Raw genomic sequence first — 17,881 nt, 5'->3', positions numbered from 1 at the left:
CGGCCAAAAAAGTCACAATCTGCAGGAGAAATAATTGAAGAGACTGCACTGTATGTTCATCAAGCCTGAAGCTGGTGCTCCATGTCGGCTGAGTGTCGCTCATTTCGGACCTAAACCACGCCCACGTCCAGCGGCAGGTGTCTGGTTTGATCTGGAACCACCAGCAATGAAAAAGAAGAGCAGTGCGACTTTGTTTGCTTTGAGACTCGTTGTTCGCTTGTCTTCCCAAACTTATTAGTGGACTTGGCACTCAGTCACAAACGAATGTAAGCACGCCACTTGGCTCCTGACATTCACAATTTCATTTTTCCTTATTTTATATCCATGAGGTTTGAAACCTTTTCTGCTGAGGCGACACAGCTCAGTGTGAGGCAGCGCTCACCACTCAGCTGAACCAACTTTCACAAACGTGTACATTGATGTTGACTGGTTTTAGTTTAAATGACGTTCTTTTTGCCGCTGAGTTATAAGAAGGCCACGTTTGACACACTGAGGGCTTTTCCACGCTTTACTGTGCCTGAGTAAAGCCTTTGAATGATGTTCCAAGCCCAACTGAGAGAGGAAAAAATACAAAGAGTATATTTCCTAAGGGCCGTCCACTTCTATGTTTAGGTACAGCAGACTCAAGTGTACTCCTGTATGAAGTGTACTCTAGACCCCCTCGTTGAGTGGACCAAGTATGGCTCTCCGGTCAGAGCCTCCGTGTGATACCTGGTGTTCACACTAATCAAATACACTGCACTTTGGGGTCAAGTGTACTCGGATCCAGATCCTGGTCACTGATGGGAATTTGCTTCCCGCGCACGTCAACACTTCAGAATGTCTGACTTTTCACTTGGATTGGAACAAAAAGTGTGAGTGAGTCTGGGCCCGGACGACCAGAACGCATGGTCCTCTAGAAGAGTTGTGGCTCAGTCTGCCTGCCAGTAAAGCCTGAAGACTGTGGAGTATGAACTGCAACATGGCCCTGCTGTCTGTCACCAGCAGCTTACAGATGCTGGTTCCTTTGGCGCTGGACCGTGTCAGCACTAGTTACAGCTAAAGAAAATGGAACAAATGCCAGAAAGACTGAAGTTGATTTGATTTTTGGCGAAAATGAATGAACTTAAAAAAATTCTATTACCCTTAGAAAAGCAAATCGTTTCCTTGCTATGAAATTTGTGTTTGATAAAAAGATTCAAGAGCAAGACAAATAGACATGTTGTAATATAACATTTATGTGAAATGTGACGCGAATATACTGTATCAGGTCTCGAAAAGGCCTCAGTCAAAGAACCATTCACGTGTTCATCTTGTGTCTGGTCCAGGCCGCCGCGGCGCAGAAAGGCCTTCTCTCAGTTCTCGGACTGGTGCTCCGTCTGCTCCGGCTTCTTTTACAGCATCGGAGCTGTAGTTCTACTCATCTCCCAAGTCATTTTCCTTTCAGTGATTTTTGTAATCAGCTTCTCATCGCGACTGTCTCCATGCCGCTCTTAATAGGTTTCCCCGTGGCTAAGATCAGCTCCTTGTCTCTGTACGCCATTAGCCTATTTAATGAAAGTATGACCCCATTGAAAGCTCCAGACACCACAGCAGCGGGGTGATGGAAAATGTCACTTCTTGTCCTTATTCAATTTGATATTAGCTGTTATGACTCCTCGGAGGCTCACACACAGGAAAGAGTGGGTTTGCTTCATTTGCTTGAGCTCATCTCTGTGGTGCAGTGTAGCTACACATGGCAAAGTCGTAGCACAAAATCAACAAAAATCTAATTGGTTTTTAAGAGCTGACTGTTTAGAGTGAGTCAGTGCAACAATGAGTCTCGCCAAACTCTGAGACCGTGGTTGCTTCCTGGAAGCCTTCAGCAGTCAGTAGTTACACTGCACTGATGTGTGTATAATTATGGGATTGTTAAACAACGTTGTTGTTGGAAACAATTTTCCAGTCTCTTTGCAGGGGTTCTTTGGTGGCTGAATACGTGTCTCCCAAAGCCCAGTTTAATTATGGAGGGCTTAAAAACTCTTAAATGTTTAATGACCTTAACTGTTCCCCATCAGGGCGTCTATACTTGAAGCCATTATCATGTAAATGATGCTAAATGTTACATCTTTTCATTTCCGCAGATGAGGTCGAAGTGTCAAAGCCTGTGATTTAATGTAGGGAGAGATGAAGAAGTGAATTTACCTTCCCACTGTCAGCCAGCTCCTGTGTAGGCGCGTCAACGTGTCACAGCTGCTCGCAAAGATCTGATCATCGTTTGAGCCCCTGAGCACAACGTGGGCTCGTCTGGGGGACAAACCTAATCCCGTCAGTCTGCGTAAAAATATCACAGTTTTCAAGTCACTCTAATACCTGGAGCAGATGTGGACAAATACCATGCATCACCTTCAACAAGACGGCCGGCCTCTACTGAGACTCGCCAGCGTGTACAGTGGGCGATGAGGAGTTTTCACTCTGTCCCTTTGGAAAAAATGCACACTTCAGCTTCATTATGTGAAAGGACACAAGTAGGTTCTTCCAAGTTCAGTGTGTATTAATGGCACTGATATCAGTGTACAAGAAGTATACTTGTAAGTGTACAAATAGGCCCACGTTAAGTTAATTAGTATACTTCTACTTCTGTATATAAAAAGGAAGTTCTGTGATTTGCTTCTACCTTTTGTTTTGTACTGCAGTTCCATGATGAGATTTATGAGCAGAGGACCTTGCTGCTGTCAGACCTTGTTCGAGGTATTGTTTAGAGCAGGAATCAGACGTGTTTCTGACTGGGTTAAAAACAAAAAGCAAATGAAAGTTACTTTGACTGGAGCCAGGTCACCTGGGTCACCTGGGTCACCTGGGTCACACCTGTACACGTGCATGATGCTCTGCTGAACTGCTGCGTTGCTGCAGTGGTGCTGCTAGTTACCATATCCGAGAGCACATGACCCTGCAGCTGCTACTCATGCAGGCTGTGAGGACGTGAAGCGGTCAGACACGCTGCACTCACTGGTGCTGAATTTGTATTTTTTAGAAATCACACTTTCGTGCAACTTCCTTTTTACATATGTTGTGTTTGGCTTAAGTGACATTACTCTGAGTAAAACGAGCCCACGCCATGTCTGGCAAGACCAGAACACACATTTAGCTATGTGATGAATTCATCTACCAGAGGCTGGGTTTGTCCAGGAGCAGCTGCTGGTACTGGTACCAGTTTGGTGGTTGATCTGGCACTTGGACAGCAACAGAAATGACTTCCTTTTGGCCTTCAGGAGTATCCTGGTGCCTGTTGATGTGGAGCATGTGTTGTTTGTTTCGTTCCTGGTGATGATGGAGCAGCAGGAGCCAGATGGCTGGAGATGCACAGCAGAGTCAGCAGCCCGGCAGAGACGAGCTCTTCAACCTGCAGCACTGCAAGCCAGCCGCTACGTTTATGTAGTAGCCACTACTTGTATGGATAAAACTACACGGAATTATTGTTAAAAAAGTACTGAGGCCAGAAAACGGACTTACAGGTTCAGGTAGCAGGTTCACCTAAATCGATTTGATGGTTCATTAAATATTAACCAAAGCATGACTTAGTTGCATGAGGTGTGTCAAAGCCTGTATTGGGGTGAAACCCGCCCTCCCATGTGGGTCTGTACTTCCCTGTTCCTGCGGTCCTGAGCTCCTGTAGACCTCAATAATGCCGGACTCACTCCTCTTCTAACTGTTGCTCTGGAGCTGCAACTTCACCTCTTTATTACGAGTGTGGCTGGTTAAAGAAACACTAACGCTGCTAACCATGGCGTTTACAACACACCTTGTGGATTTGGTGGTAAACAATATTTATCTCCTACTTTAGTCTGAGGGACTTTTTCCGCATTGTGCTGCACTGAGAGAACAGCTAGTTTGCTCAGGAGCCCCCGGCGCCCCGGGGCCTGACCTGGCAGAGACCACCGCTAATCTGCCCGTGATTGTTTCTTCTACCCACACATCCTTACTGCGATGTCTCCACTGTGGATTATTAAAGTTTCTTTATTTAAGGAGTGGATCATGTGAACTGAGGACAAGAGTTGAGAAAATCAAAAGTATCTGAATGATTGTGAACAAATTGCTAAACGAATGTACCCTCATATCGAAACAACACAAAAGGGCCTTGAATCCTAAACTAGGGAACTCCAAAGGTATGGAATGTAGTGGCAGGGGATGCAGCCAATCCTCTGTAGTAACTTCTCAAAATACACTACCAGTGACAGGTGTGGACACACCTTCTCATTCAATGTTTTTCCCTCGTTATTTGTTCTTCTTTCAAAGAAGAAATTCTCCCCAGGTCTGACAGAACTGTTGCCATAGCAGCATCCCTGCTAACCTCGTCAAGAGCCGCCACTGTAGCGTTGAACCAAGCAGCTTCATTTCTCTCAGACCTCTAAACAGTCTGAGTTATTATCCTGCCACGGCTGCAGTTGCTGTGTACAGGCTATAACAAAGAATACTCTATATACAGTCTATGGTTGCAACCTCGACTTAAACACCGTGTGGCAGAGACACTGTTGGGTCCACAGCATCTCTTGTCACTGTGATGCTGTTGAATCAAACATCCTATTTTGTCCCTTTGTCTTGTGTTTCTTTAAATCCAGCAAAGGCTGAACTCGGTGGGTGGGGAGTCATCGGCACGCAGGACCGAAGAAGTAAATTTGGAGAATTTTTCCAGTCTCAAGGTCCCTCTGCACTCATCATCGACTGTCTGTCTTCTCACTCCCACTTTTCCTTTTTGTCCTCTTTGTTTCCTTTACTCTGGACTTTGTGTCGGCTGATGCGTCATCGTCTCAACCTCTGTTTGCTCCGTGCTTATTGATAACTTCTCACATCACACTTGGCTGCAATAAACTGCTTTATTCTCTTCTAGCATCCTCTCGGCTCCCATCTCCCACTGCGTGAATGGTATCCTTGAGATGTGTGTTTGTGTGTGTGTGTGTGTGTGCGCGCGCTCGTGTGTGCGTGCGCTCGTGTGTGCGTGCGTTGTCTGTCCTCTCTCCAAGTTTTTGTGGTACAGAGGATGTTTTGTGGTGGTGCCAGTGCTTGGCTGCACCTGGAGGATGCTTGACGTCCTCTCTGATTCACATCTCTCTCTCCAAGCACATTAACACTTCTTATTTAACTGATATTACGCGTGTGTGTTTTCCTCTGCTTCCCATTATTGCACAGCTGCACGATTAAGCTATATTGTTCCTAACAGTGGCACCACACAGTAGAATTGTCTAATTTCTAGTCATGGAATCTCATTACACAATAAAAAACACCGGAGTGAGATATTGAACAAAAGCGAAATAAGATGATTTTAGCCTGTTGAGTCTGCTTGTTAAGTCATCCTGACGTAGATTCAATTTAATGTAACTTTTTGCACAAATAATCTGCAAACACACTTGGATTTGCAAGATATAAAAACAAGATACGATATTTTAGGTATTATTTTTATTTATGTGTCGCTACTATTTTACATAGTTGTTCGTTTTTGGATTGTATCATTGTTACAATTCCAGGAAATTCCTCTATTAGAATTCAGTGAATGCACGATGCTTCCAGGGTCAGTGGATGCTTGACTTTCCTGTCGGTCCTCAAAGCCAGACAGCGACGGTGTTTCGGTCATCACTTGAACATGACAGACTTTAGTGGTAAGGTGGTCGCTGCGGCTCTGGTTGGGTCTGTGGACAAGATCATAGTTGGGCTTTAAATGACCCTCAACAGCAAAGTCAAGGCCATCCTGCCGTTTGGGTTGTGGAGACCCGCGGTGGAGATTACAGGGAGAGTGCAGACCTTTGTCAGTGCACTTCTCAGAACCTTGGCAGCGGACGAGGTCATCAAGAGGTGTTGGAGATGAGTTCAGGTTCAGATGACTTCGTTGTACAAGAGGTCGCCCTTTGTTGTACTCCAGGCTAAATTCTTGCTTGTGTTATGCATTGCTTTGGACAAAAGCGTCTGCCAAATGAAATTATAGAATTGTAGGTGGACTAAAACGAAAGGAGGCGATGCGTATCGACAGACGTTAACAATGTAACACTGACAGACGAAAGAAACAAAAGAACACGGCAGATCACTCAAAGTCTTACTAGAATTAAGACAGCAGAAGAAGAAAAGCCACAACAGAGACCGCTGGAATCGCGGAACGAAATCAGGACACGAAGATCTACATTTCCATAACTATGTTCTCTTTAATCCCTCACCTAGAACCTTCAGGCTAAAGGCAGGGGGTCTACCTCTAGCAGGGGTGGTGGGTATAAATACTGCATGGGAGTACATAGAACAAGCTGTGATACTTAGAATATGTCGGATAGATCTTCAAATCCTACAGCAAACAGTCTCATATTGCAGTCTTGACTCACTGGGGCAAATGTGACACTCGCTGTCGCAGTCATGACTTGAACGGCAGGCTCCCGTGTAGTTGCCCCGTACACGCGTGTTCTCATCGTACATGGACATCACCACATTCCATCTTTCACAAACAGCCTTGAACATCTAAATCTGACACTTGGGGGGATCTCACGGCGTGATAGTTTGATGCAAGGAGACACTGACCATGCATCGGGATTTGACAAGTTGGGAGAGAGAAGAAGTTGCCATGGCAACTGGGGTTTATTTAGGCAGCAGAACATTTAAGGTGTTATGAGATGGACACTTTTTTGGCAGAGAAGAAAAGGAGAATCCACAATATGCCAAGTTCTTGGTTTCACTGTGAAGGAAGGTCTGTGTTAACCTCCCTGTTGCTCAGTTGTGAGGTTGTGCAGAGTAAATCTGTTTGCACAACAAGCTGCATGAGTTGCCTTTTGTTTTTTTAGAGCACTGAAGAACAACAGCGATGCATTCTTGAGTTTGTGTGGTCGTATGTTATCAGAGCAGAACAGCAGGATGACACGTGATGAAACGGGACAGTGATGATGGAGGCTGGCGCTGACGCAGCATGTGGTCTTTAATCTCTCTGTGTCTCCTGGAAACACAACCTCAGATTCTTTTTCATCCACCCTTTTTTTTCCTCCCTTGTTACCGCTTACATCAAGCAAACACACTTTCCTCCTGCCTGCCATCCTTTCTCTCCCTCCCACCCCCCATCTGCCTCCCCTCCTCTGCCGCTGCTGATACAGTGCACTAATCACTGGCTCAATAAATCAATGGCCAGGCCAATAACCATTACTTCAAATTACAGCTGCTTGCTCCTGAGAGGGAAAGCAGCTGACACCTTCATAAAGGCTCCTTTCATTAGTGACTATCGACCTGGCCAGGCTAGCTCACAACACAAACAGCAGGAGGGAGGAGTGGAAAAAAAGAGACTTCTAGAGAAGTTGTTGCCAGTAAATAAATCAAAATTGGCTGCAGATAAATTCCCCCTGCCAGAATTTATCCTCTTTTTTTTACCAGATGGGATTGGGTTCAGTGCATCTGAGAGATGGTGGATTAGTATGTGTGTTTATGTGTGTTGTTTTGAGGCAGAAAAGGGATCGGAGGAAGCATGAAATAGCAGCCTCTTTCTGACTCTTTCTCTCCATTTCTCCCACTCCCCCTCAATCTGTGCAGTGATGTCGGTCACGTGTATATCAGTGCGGCGGGTCAAGCTGGCGGCGGAATCCCCAGCAGATGCTTCATCTCACTGCTGCAAGGCGGCCACTTGCAATGTTGCTCTGTAGTCACATTCACTTGTTTCCTGATGGCGAAATTCCCTCAGTGACCCACAGATGGCAGTATGGGATAGTCAGTTTGAGATGGTCATCAGTGTCCAAGCCACACATACACACACACACACACGTTCAGACAATATCTCCCTCACACCTCCAAGCCACTTACAAGTGATGAATTTAACAACCCATAGAGAAATAAGAACTTCAATACGTCCTCAAATCCAGGTGGAGCAGCTGTAACCTGTTTATCTGTAGCGAACTACGTCGCTCCACCTTCAGCACCGAAGGTTAATTCTCTGGCGGACTTTCCTGCTGGAGGCTGGTTGTGTACATCGGGGTAAACTGTGTGTGAATCGCCTGTAGGGGCAACATCAGGATCATCGGTGCTTCAAACCAGCATATCTTTACATTCAATGAGGGAAGCCGGCAAGTGGCGCCATGGGGAAGTTTGCTGCGAGGATCTACGCAAGCATGTAAAGACACAGAACAATGTTAACCCTACGGGCAGGAGTACACAAATTCTATGAGGCTAATTGTCATCAGACTTGGTGAAGGGGCGGAGCCTGGGCCGGGGAGGAACTATTTTTTTTATTTTTTGTTGGTAGATCAGTTGTAGCACCACTTGCTGGCAACCTGCTGCACATCCTACTCAGCTGTGATGACGTGTTGGACCAGGCTTCAGTCTGCTCCATCATCCAAATGTCAGGATCCAGAACCTTCTCACTCTCCAGAACCCTCCATCACGGCGTGTTTTCTTTGAGCTCGCCTGCAGCTTCACATGTCATCAGTTTGTATCTCTGGTTTCTGAGTGAACAGACAGTTATTTAGAGTAAATGTTCCTAATGGTGAGTGAAAGTTAATTTCAAATTTAGTCCCACTGTGTTTTAAAATGAATTCCTTCTGTCTTCTTTGAAATCCAATATAATATCAAATTTCACACCTAATTATTTCTCAGGCAGGGAAAATGTAATTTGTTAAATAAGCCATTTAAGACACAGATTACTGCAACTGAGAGAACCGGAGGTGCATGAGAGCCGTGAGACGATATCAGTATCAGCAGCAATCTCCCCGTTTCCTCTCAGATGAGGCCGGCGCTGGCGTTAATGCGATCAGTAAAGTCTGGTCTCGGCGGTGAACTGATACCAGATGATGGATGTTTAGCTTTGATAAAAGTTTTGATATCGATACCTTCTGGTAGGTGCACAGACAGACCTCACAGCTTGTTACTGTCAATAAGCACCACCCCCCACCCCACCCCATGGTGAGTTTAACCAAAACCTGCTGCCGTGCATCAACAGCTGTTTGCATCGACCAGCGGTGGATTTAATCAAAGATCAAAAATTTGAGACTCGAAGGGAATTTTTATGCTTCATGTTTATCCAATTTTATTTGCCGAACTAGACACAGACACAGATGGAGGACTGAAACTGCCTCGGCTTTGATTTTCTACTCCTTCTACATTTGTGCAAACAGTTGGGGAAGAGGAAATATTGTCCAGTCTTATGTGTCGACGGAGATCGCAAGCAAAACAGAGTCTGTGCCTGAGTGACTGCTGCTTCCAACTCAGATTGTGCAGTAAACGTATCAACACGATGCTGAAATGACTTCATCATGATACCGTTGGTGCTCTGCGTGAATGGATGTTGGGTCGATGTGCCAAAGAAAAAGCACACAGCCCTAAAAGTTCTGGTTCTCTGAATAGAACTCTGTCATCACCCAGCTCTCTTCCCTTGTTGTAATTATGATAATTGCATTTATTTCAAAGGAAGAGAAAAAAGCATTTATTTTTCAAAGCTATTTAACTGCACCTTTTAGTTTTTTTCCTCTTAAAGTTCATGCAGGGGTGAAGACAGTCAAAGACTTTAAGAGGTCTGGACTAATGACAGGTTTTGACACGCTTATTCACTGCCAACTCCTCTGCCTTCCCCCCTGCTTCTGTCGTTCTCTCCCTCTCTTTCACTCTCCCTTTTGTTCAGTATGGGGCCAGTCATTTATCTTCACTTGAGCTGCTAAATTATAATGTAACTCAAGTCTCTGTAATGGTGAGGACGACCCAGTTCCCTGCAGCTTGGCAGCCTACCAGTAACTTCAGCTCAAGACGCCGCTGTCCCCTGCCTGTCTCACGGCTAATTTTATTGATGGCACCATCTTACACAATGCAGAAAAATGAGTCACTTCAATTTTCTGTGGCAATCTTGTGCATTTTTTTTTTATAAATATATTTCTTTCCTCTTGGGGGAGTCCAAGATAGCAGTTAGTATATTACAGTTAAAGGGAAAATGGCATTAGATGAAGAGAGAAACTGCAAAAAGCAATTAAAAGTGATGTCAGATGAACTGTCAGATGGCTCAGTGAGTGAAACGCCACAGACGCTTTTTTGTTCGCAGGAACTCAGGATGAGAAGCGCCATCAAAAGAGGCCAATCATTTCTGAGCACTTTCCAGTGTAGGTGGCTGCCTGGAGGAGGGGCTCCTCTTCTTGCTGTTACTAACAGGGAGCGATAACCATCCTGCCCTGATGAAGATGGCGTGTTGGTTGAATCTTCAAGGCATTTTAGTTTATATTTGTCCATCCTATAACTTGTTTGAGAGTCTCAACCTGTCCAGGAGCAGCGACCTTACACCACGGTAGGGAATCACATCTGGACTCGGTTTAGAGCTTCGTTCCTGTCCCGCTCATTCCAACCTCACCTTTGCGTTTGGCATTTTCCCCTGGAAATGTATTCTTGGTGGATACCGGCTTTAAGTGGCCCTTAACTTCTTCCCCTCCCCAGAATGTAAGTATTGACTGTGAACAGGGCGAATGGCCGAGGGTTACCAGGGCGCCCGTCTCGTAGTCTTGTTGTTATTTCCTTCTTTGTGCTGTAGCCTGAAAGATCTGAGGATGTTGATGTGATGAAGGGGGTTTGACCAGATTCTCTGTGGTTCCATGTGTCTCACCTCCCACATGACTCAGTGTGCACATGCAGTTTGACTGGGGTCCTGTCAAAAATAGACCCGCACTGGTGGAACTGGTGGCGATCCTCCCCGGTGGCTGTATAGGAGCTGGTTAATGTTGCTGGCAGAGTCGGTGACTCGTCAGTCACGAGTTTTATTCCTGACTGTGTCCTTGAGCAAGATACGAAACCCCTAATTAGTCTTGATGCCTTCACCGTCCCTGTGTAAACATTTTAGGAAAATGGTTGGCGCCTTGAACAGCGCCCCCTGCCAGGAAGGCTGCTGTGATTGCTTGCCAGACTAGACCAGTGCTACAAAAATGCAGTTCATTTTATCATTTTAGTCCCACAGCTCTGTTTTTAATGATTTTCCCTCCCGTCCTCAGCTGGTTCCTGTCCTGCCAAACCAATCAAAAGTTGTCCCCACAATCGTGAACTCTCAACAGGTCTGGCAAAGCCTTGGACCAGGAGCTGAAGAACAGGCCTGTGTGCAGTATTGATTCTCATCATAATGCATAAAATAAACAATGACAGATGCAGGGCAGATGGGTTCCTTTGCTGCCTTGATTCAAATCCACATCACAAGGAAAACTACATTACGCTGGAAGGCCAAATGTTGGCTCCTCAAATGACCCAGGACCCCTCTTCTGCCTGTTTTATGTGCAATAAATGAACAACATAACACATCTGGCCCGCGGTCTTTGAACACATGCCGGCCGTTTTGCGTTGACGGCTATTTTAACTGTTGTAAAGCGAACTGATTATCCCTGAAGACCTGAATTGTTTCTCTTTGACTCACTAAAAGCCTTAAAACCAGCGCTATGGTTCACATGATGGCTCAAACACACTGCATAAAACTTTATTCATTTATTCCAATGCTATCCCCGCTTTTGGATGAACTAGAAGTTCGACGCTATTAGTCATTGTGTAATGTGTGTTGTGTCCTTGATGTGCTCAGCTCGAACAGATGCAGGACGCCACTCGGAGGGTTGTGCCTGTGGGATGGCGACGTGGTCACGCTGTACAGCAGCAGCCAGAGAGCTGTTTAGGAGGAAACGTGCTGTGCTGGCAGCATCAGTGATAGGAAGTGAAGTCAGGTCACTGTAGATGCTAATTTGTGTTAGCATGTCCTTGAGTGTGATGCTGACCTCACTAGTTCCCGCCTGATTGACCTCTCGGGGTCACACATGTCTTTGGCGGATATGTGAAGAGTCCTTAGATGCAAATGAACAGTTTCCCTCCATGGTGCCTGCACCCTGAGCTCCCGCTCGTTCACAGAGCTCCTTCACGGCTGCAGAACTCGGAACATCGTGTTGTTAAAACCAGCAGCAGCAGGAAACGGGGCCACCCAGATGTGTATTGGTTCTAACAAGGCAACGAGCCGAGTCTATTCTGGTTGTTGGTTCTGTTTAGAACTTTTGTTTTGTGCTGTAAAAAGTTCTGCATTCCTTGTGTTGGAACCACCAGCCTTCGCTCCAGTTTCCTGATCCTTCTCATTGTCTGCTCCCACGTATCTCCGGAGTGGTGCAGGACTGGGCCTTGAGATCTGGAACCTCTTCCTGTTCCCTCATCTCAAAGTCTGTTAAAGGCCTCAAACGCCTCTCAAATGATGAAATTTGTCTTTCTGCAGCCTGAGGTATGTCAGTAATTAGCACACGTTTGAATTTCTAAGTGTTATTATAAAACGGTGGCTGCTAACAGGTGGCTAAGGACGTCTACAGATGTCATCACACCTCAAACAGAAGAGCTGCAAAGGTAGTTGTGGTCGTGATGCTAGTTCCTTCACAGCAGGATGGTACTTTTGTACCTCTGTTGATCGCACTTCCACTTAAACATAATCGACATTTGATTTCTGAACAAATCTTGGAAGTCTCTCATACACTTTTGAGTTTATTTTCTGCAATAATCTAAAAACTAATGTAAAAATCCCACTGTCTCTTGGCTGAGGGAAGCCATGGAGATGCGTGGGTCTGGGTCGCTCTAAAAAAACCCATCGTTTCCGAAGGCTGAGGAGACAATACTGGCACGCAAATCCCAGCTTTGAAAAGGACACGCCACTTGGCAGTTCACAAAAACAAATGATCGGCCTGAGCAGCAGTAAGAGTGGCAGCTGGTCAGGCACCTCCGTCGCCCGTCCAGCAGTCACGGTCGCACGAAGCATCATCACATTTAGTGTTTTGTTAACAACAAACAGCTGGAGAGTCTGAGGTCCCAGCTAGACGAGGATTAGATGCAGGACGTTGAGATGTTATTTTTGACTTTTGTCTGCAAACCTACGAAGCATTTTAATCGAGTATTCAGCTGCTGATTCCTGGGACGCAACGTTCCTTCTGGCCGAGCTTTGCCGTCAGCCAAATAAGTGTGTGGTGAGCAGGACAGCTTGGCAAAAAGCCACACCATATGAGGCTAAGTCCCCATTCTCTGCTTTTCTTTCCCTCCCCTCACTTTATCCACAGTAATCCCCGAGAGCTGCGGATGATAATGGGTAATGGATCCCCAGGCCCTTCTCTCCCAGAAATGTGATGCTGAGGGTGCAGGTTCCTGTGTCTCCACTAACATACTGCGTCCCTGGACCTTGTATTCACGGCGATTAGCTGGCTAACAGGATTAGCCCGTCCTCCATCTCTCCATCCATATGCTCCGTCATTTGTTATCCTCTCCTCCCTTGGAGAAGCTTTTACGTCCGTTGCTACAGGTATTGGGAAAGTGAGGCTGAGGTGTTTGAAAGAGAAAAGTTCATGAACAACCGTCAGTGCAGAAAAGTCCAGACTGACTTGGTGAGTCACTTTGTTGACTCGAGAACTTTTTAGAGACAGAGGTGCGACAATATAATGAATATTATTACAGGTCCCTTTATCGGTTTCACCCCTGAATCATCTTTATTCTTTGTGGAGTTTTTATATATATATATAATTTTTGTTTTGTTCTTTCATTCATGTTCACACAGCAGATGATATAACATTGTCTTCTTTGGATCCTTTTTCACTCTTAATTTTATTCTGAAGCCCAGACACAAGTTCCAGAAGCACAAACTTACACTCCCAAAACTAATTTAAAAAAAGGTTGTGAATTAAAATGCTATTTTTCTGCCAACCAAACATTCATTCCAACCAAAAAGCTTTCTTGTGCCTATTGCAAATATTAGCAGCATCCCTGTAATGAAGACTGGGCCAAACGTTTTTAGGAACACATTTGTTTTGTAACTTTTGTACCATAATAAATGTAGGAATTGCTGCCTTTTGTATTTCCTGTATCTTCTGCAGCTTTTGTGAAGTATATTTAGGGATACGCCGTACGTGTTGTCAAATTGGGAAATGCGTTCATTTATTGTGGGGTTTTTGAGTTACATTTGAGTTGTAAAAGGGGTTGTTTTCTTACTGTCTGGCTGAGTTCTGAGCTTCCTTGGTTTGAAGGACTTTGTGCTGAGGTCTTTCAGCTCCTGTTGAATTTAACTCGCAAAATATTTCCAATTTATTCTGTGTTTCCGTGAATTTGTTTTCTAGTACTGTGTTTTGTGTTTTTATTATTTCAAGTATTTCTTTCTTTTGGTTGTCTGCAAAATACATAGCCAATTAAATGTTTTGCTCAAAGTATCTTGAAAGCAGGGAACCTTCTCTAAACCCTGTAAATGTGCTGCAACGACACCCTGAAAATTCATTTATTCATTTCTATTCTGGTCTTTATATTTCTGCAGTGGAAGAGTGGAGGGGCCGAGGAGGCTGTTGATGGATGAAAGGCAGCACTGTGTTCCTATCCGGACCAAACTCGGTGGTCGATATCCTCACCGACACAAATCAAACGCCCCCTGATGTCCAGTAGCCTCCAGCCATTCAACGCATTTCAAAGTCCTTGGATCTCGAGCCGCTGCAGAGGCAACTCCTTTTAACTGGTGCCCAGCAGCAGCAACCCACAGAGCCACGGAATAATTCTCCTCATCCATAGTAGGTGCTGATACACAAATCGCTCACTTTCAGGTGTTGGCTTCGCAGGTTCATAACCTGTTGAAGTACAAATTTCCCAGGTCTCCCCCCTGCCTTTGTTCTTCTCTGCAGAGGCAGCTAGCAGTGGCCTACTGCACGTGTTAGTTTCACCTGCTACTACAGACGGAATCTTTGAATCAGAAATTCTCTTCTCTTGGAGCAAAGATCATTACAGCCCACCGCAGGCACCTGAGCAGCAGGCTAGTAATCAGCTGACTTTGGCTATCAGAAATAAAATGACTGACTCTTTGAGTTGCTCGATGCTCCATCGTGACGCCACAGAACAGCACCCTCATCCAGTCTCCCCAAAACCTCTGCAGTTGAAAGAGTGCCACTGTAATACTGCATAGTTGTCGAAGACGTACTGACTGGGAGCATGCAGCACCAGAACGACGACTGCGGTATGGCCTTCAAAGAGGCTGGGGCCTCGGTGGGGTCCTGGGGGTCTTGAGCCCTGGAGCAGCTCTCCTTGACTCAGTACAATTACAGCTCTGAGATGTATCTTCTGTCGGGATGTAGTATACGAATGCATGGTGTGCGATACATTTTAATTGGTGGAGTGTAAGAGTGTGTACCAGAGTACACTCAGTCACATTCAATCCATTCTGAGTAAAAACTGTTTTTCAAGGGAGTTAAAAACACACACACGCAGAATGAGATTCGGGGTTATTGTTCTTGCTTCCTTTGCATTCCTTCAGAGTGGAGGTCTGAGGTACAAACAAATACAGGTTTTCATTTCACACGAGGAGAATTTGAGTATTCCTTCTTCTGCAGCGGAGGCTCTGTCATTCATGACTTTGGTGATGATGTCAGCGCTTCTTGCAATACGCGGGAACCACGTTGCCACCTTCAGGCGGTCGACCCGAGCTCTTGGGCTCAGTCAGACTAAAAAAAGAAGAGCTCACCCAATTATCTGACGAAGTATCCGGGATGTCTTCTTCTCAGTTCACATCAGTTTACGCTTGCTAGAGGTGGTGTTTGCATTTCTCACAAAAAGAGTAAATAGACGATGGAAACTTGTGTTCAAAGTCGTTTGAATGTGTTTTAGAACATTCTCCTGGTGTCCGTCGGTGTGCTTCATGTGTATTTTGAAGTTTGGTCAAGTGTTTTGATTGAGGTGCTTCTGAGTTTTTTCAAAAACAACAGTAAATGTGCAAAGCAGGAGAGACTAACAGCTTTTTCAAGGAACTTCCGACATGGCAAATCCGTGCTGTCCAGCTGTTTCACCATCATTTTCCTGGACGTCCCCAATCTTTGCTGCCATCTTGGGACTCTGAGGAACAATAACTTGTTCAAGAGAAGTTTTCCGCCATCGCTTTTCTTCTTCTGCTCTGTCCTCTACAGCCATACATCACATTGCCTTCACGCTGCCATTTTTGACAACGTTACACTCGCTTTGGTCTCGAGGCCGAGGCGACCTGAGTGAGAAGTGATGGACACGGTTGCATTGCGCTGCCAGACAGGAAAGTAAGCGAGCCTGGACGTGTCATTCATAACCGGCCCGTTCCTCCCACATGACTGTGTAGGAGACAGCCGCTCAGTTATCTATGGATTATATGATGACAAATTCTCCAACAACCCACGCTGCTCTCGCAGTATTGACACCGTTGGCAGCATAAACGGTCCGCAATTGATGAGACCAGGCAAAAGGTGACATCATGCAGCGACAGACGCCGTCCAGCTGCCTTAGCATGTAATAACAGCATGCTGTCTTATCCATGATGGCACTTATCATGTGGAGGAAAATGGAGAAATTCATGCAGAGGTCTGGCCAGCAGCTTCTGGTCCACCGCCAGAGCAGAAAAGATCTCAGTCGTGTTAACAGTGGCCGGACCGCTGGGGCCGGACAGACCTGCTCCAGGAGTTCTAGTCAAGGTTTGGTGTTGAGGCAAACAGAAGGAGCTGGTGAGGGGCTAAAATGATGAACTCTCAGCTTCTCAGCTAACAGATATTTCTGGGAAGTCAGCAGCAATGGAGCCTGAACGGTAACAGTTCAGCTCCGCTCAGGACACCACAAGAACCAGGGAGGACTGGGACACACGAGGAACAGGGATGCCGACAACCTGGCCAGACTCAGGCGGGCAAAAAAAACAGGATGTTACATACACACTGCACATACAAGGGAAGAACATTTCAAAATAAAAGAGGAACTTAGAACGGGTGAGCGAACAACAACACTGAACAACACAGACATCCAAACCCGGACCTGTCGGCACACTCGAGCATGACCTTAGTGACGTTAGCAGATTTAATCTGTTTATACCAGACAAAAAGTAAGACTTTTTGATGGAGGTATTAAGACGCTGAAAACGCTCTGTCTCATGAAAATTGCCTTCAATCTGGTAGAATTTACATTTGAATATGACCTAAATGTGTCATTTTTCCTTCTTGAGAGAAGAACTCTTGCATTTGATTGGAAACTCATGGCGTCATTTATGTGATTGTGTTCCTTCCACCGTTTTACAATCACGGTAATTTTCTGCCATTAAAGCAATCAGTGTTGAAACCGTATGACTACTTCAGGTCTTCAGCCTGAGAGGAAGACCTGTTCAGAAAACCTACCGTTGCGTTTGACGCAGAATAAAAAAAATTCCAGAATGAGAAGACGTGATGAGGAGGAGCGGGTGCTGCAAGAGGTTAGGCTGAGACAAGCAACGTGCCATTGGTCCATTGTCTGGAAAGTGAGAGGGCGAAAATGAAAACTGTTGTTTCTCACACGGCATGAGACAAAAATGCTTTGTTTAAAATGAAAATGTGGAGATAGAAATGTTGGGATTCTAAATTGCATGCAGAAACCATCTTTCATCTGGAACTTGTTCTTAATCTATATGCTAAAAGGAATGCATGGATCCTTCAGCCTCGATGGCTGCCGGTTGTTGAGTGCAGCTTGTTGGGTCAGCTCTCGTCAGGGGGACGCTCACCTCTCGCCGGCCTCAACATGCTGAATGCATACTAACACGGTTTTACCTCTGGCCACTCCCACACCCCTCCACCTCCTCGCCCTGAGGGCTTGTACCTTCTTACTCAAGCCCTATTTTGCACCTTACTTTGTTAAATTTAAGTTTCTGCTTTTTATCCACAGTCACAGATTAAAGCACGTTCAGCCTGTTTGTTTTAAAGGTGAAGTCAATATCACAGTCCTGAATCAATCCCTGCTGCCGTATGAAAGGATTCCGTTAAAAGCGAAGTGGGGCCCGAGGGAACGGCACATGCAGCGGCGCGGAATTTTTTGCAATTTCTTTTCTAACTGCAGTTTTATTCCAGCTGCAAATAAGAAATACAGAACTTATATCCGGGCCATAATGTGCAAAACTCACTACATGAATATGTTCCAACCAAACATCATTTCTATTCAACTT

General features: G+C 45.5%; 1 protein-coding gene across 3 annotated transcripts in view; it reads left to right on the top strand.

Annotated features, from left to right (window-relative positions):
• Positions 1-15,265, top strand: part of LOC147247114 (coiled-coil domain-containing protein 172-like) — a 42,907-nt gene extending 27,642 nt beyond the window's left edge. Inside the window, exons 7-8 of one of the 3 annotated variants that reach the window (XR_015109590.1) lie at positions 14,237-14,483; positions 14,595-15,256. Coding sequence is in view for 2 of the 3 variants with exons in the window: in XM_086181169.1 (XP_086037295.1) it covers positions 14,237-14,351 (115 nt within the window). In the remaining variant the exon portion in view is untranslated. Of the gene's footprint in view, positions 1-14,236 lie in introns of all 3 variants that reach the window. The other 2 variants (XM_086181169.1, XM_086181167.1) reach the window with 2 other exon arrangements.
• The last annotated feature ends 2,616 nt before the right edge of the window (positions 15,266-17,881 follow it).

This window comes from Aulostomus chinensis, chromosome 16, assembly GCF_037954235.1.
Source record: "Aulostomus chinensis isolate RoL2024-O1b breed Wild chromosome 16, RoL_Achi_v1.0, whole genome shotgun sequence".
Taxonomy (NCBI): Eukaryota; Metazoa; Chordata; class Actinopteri; order Syngnathiformes; family Aulostomidae; genus Aulostomus; species Aulostomus chinensis.
Note: the sequence above shows the minus strand (reverse complement) of the source record. Positions and strands in the feature narration are given on the sequence as shown.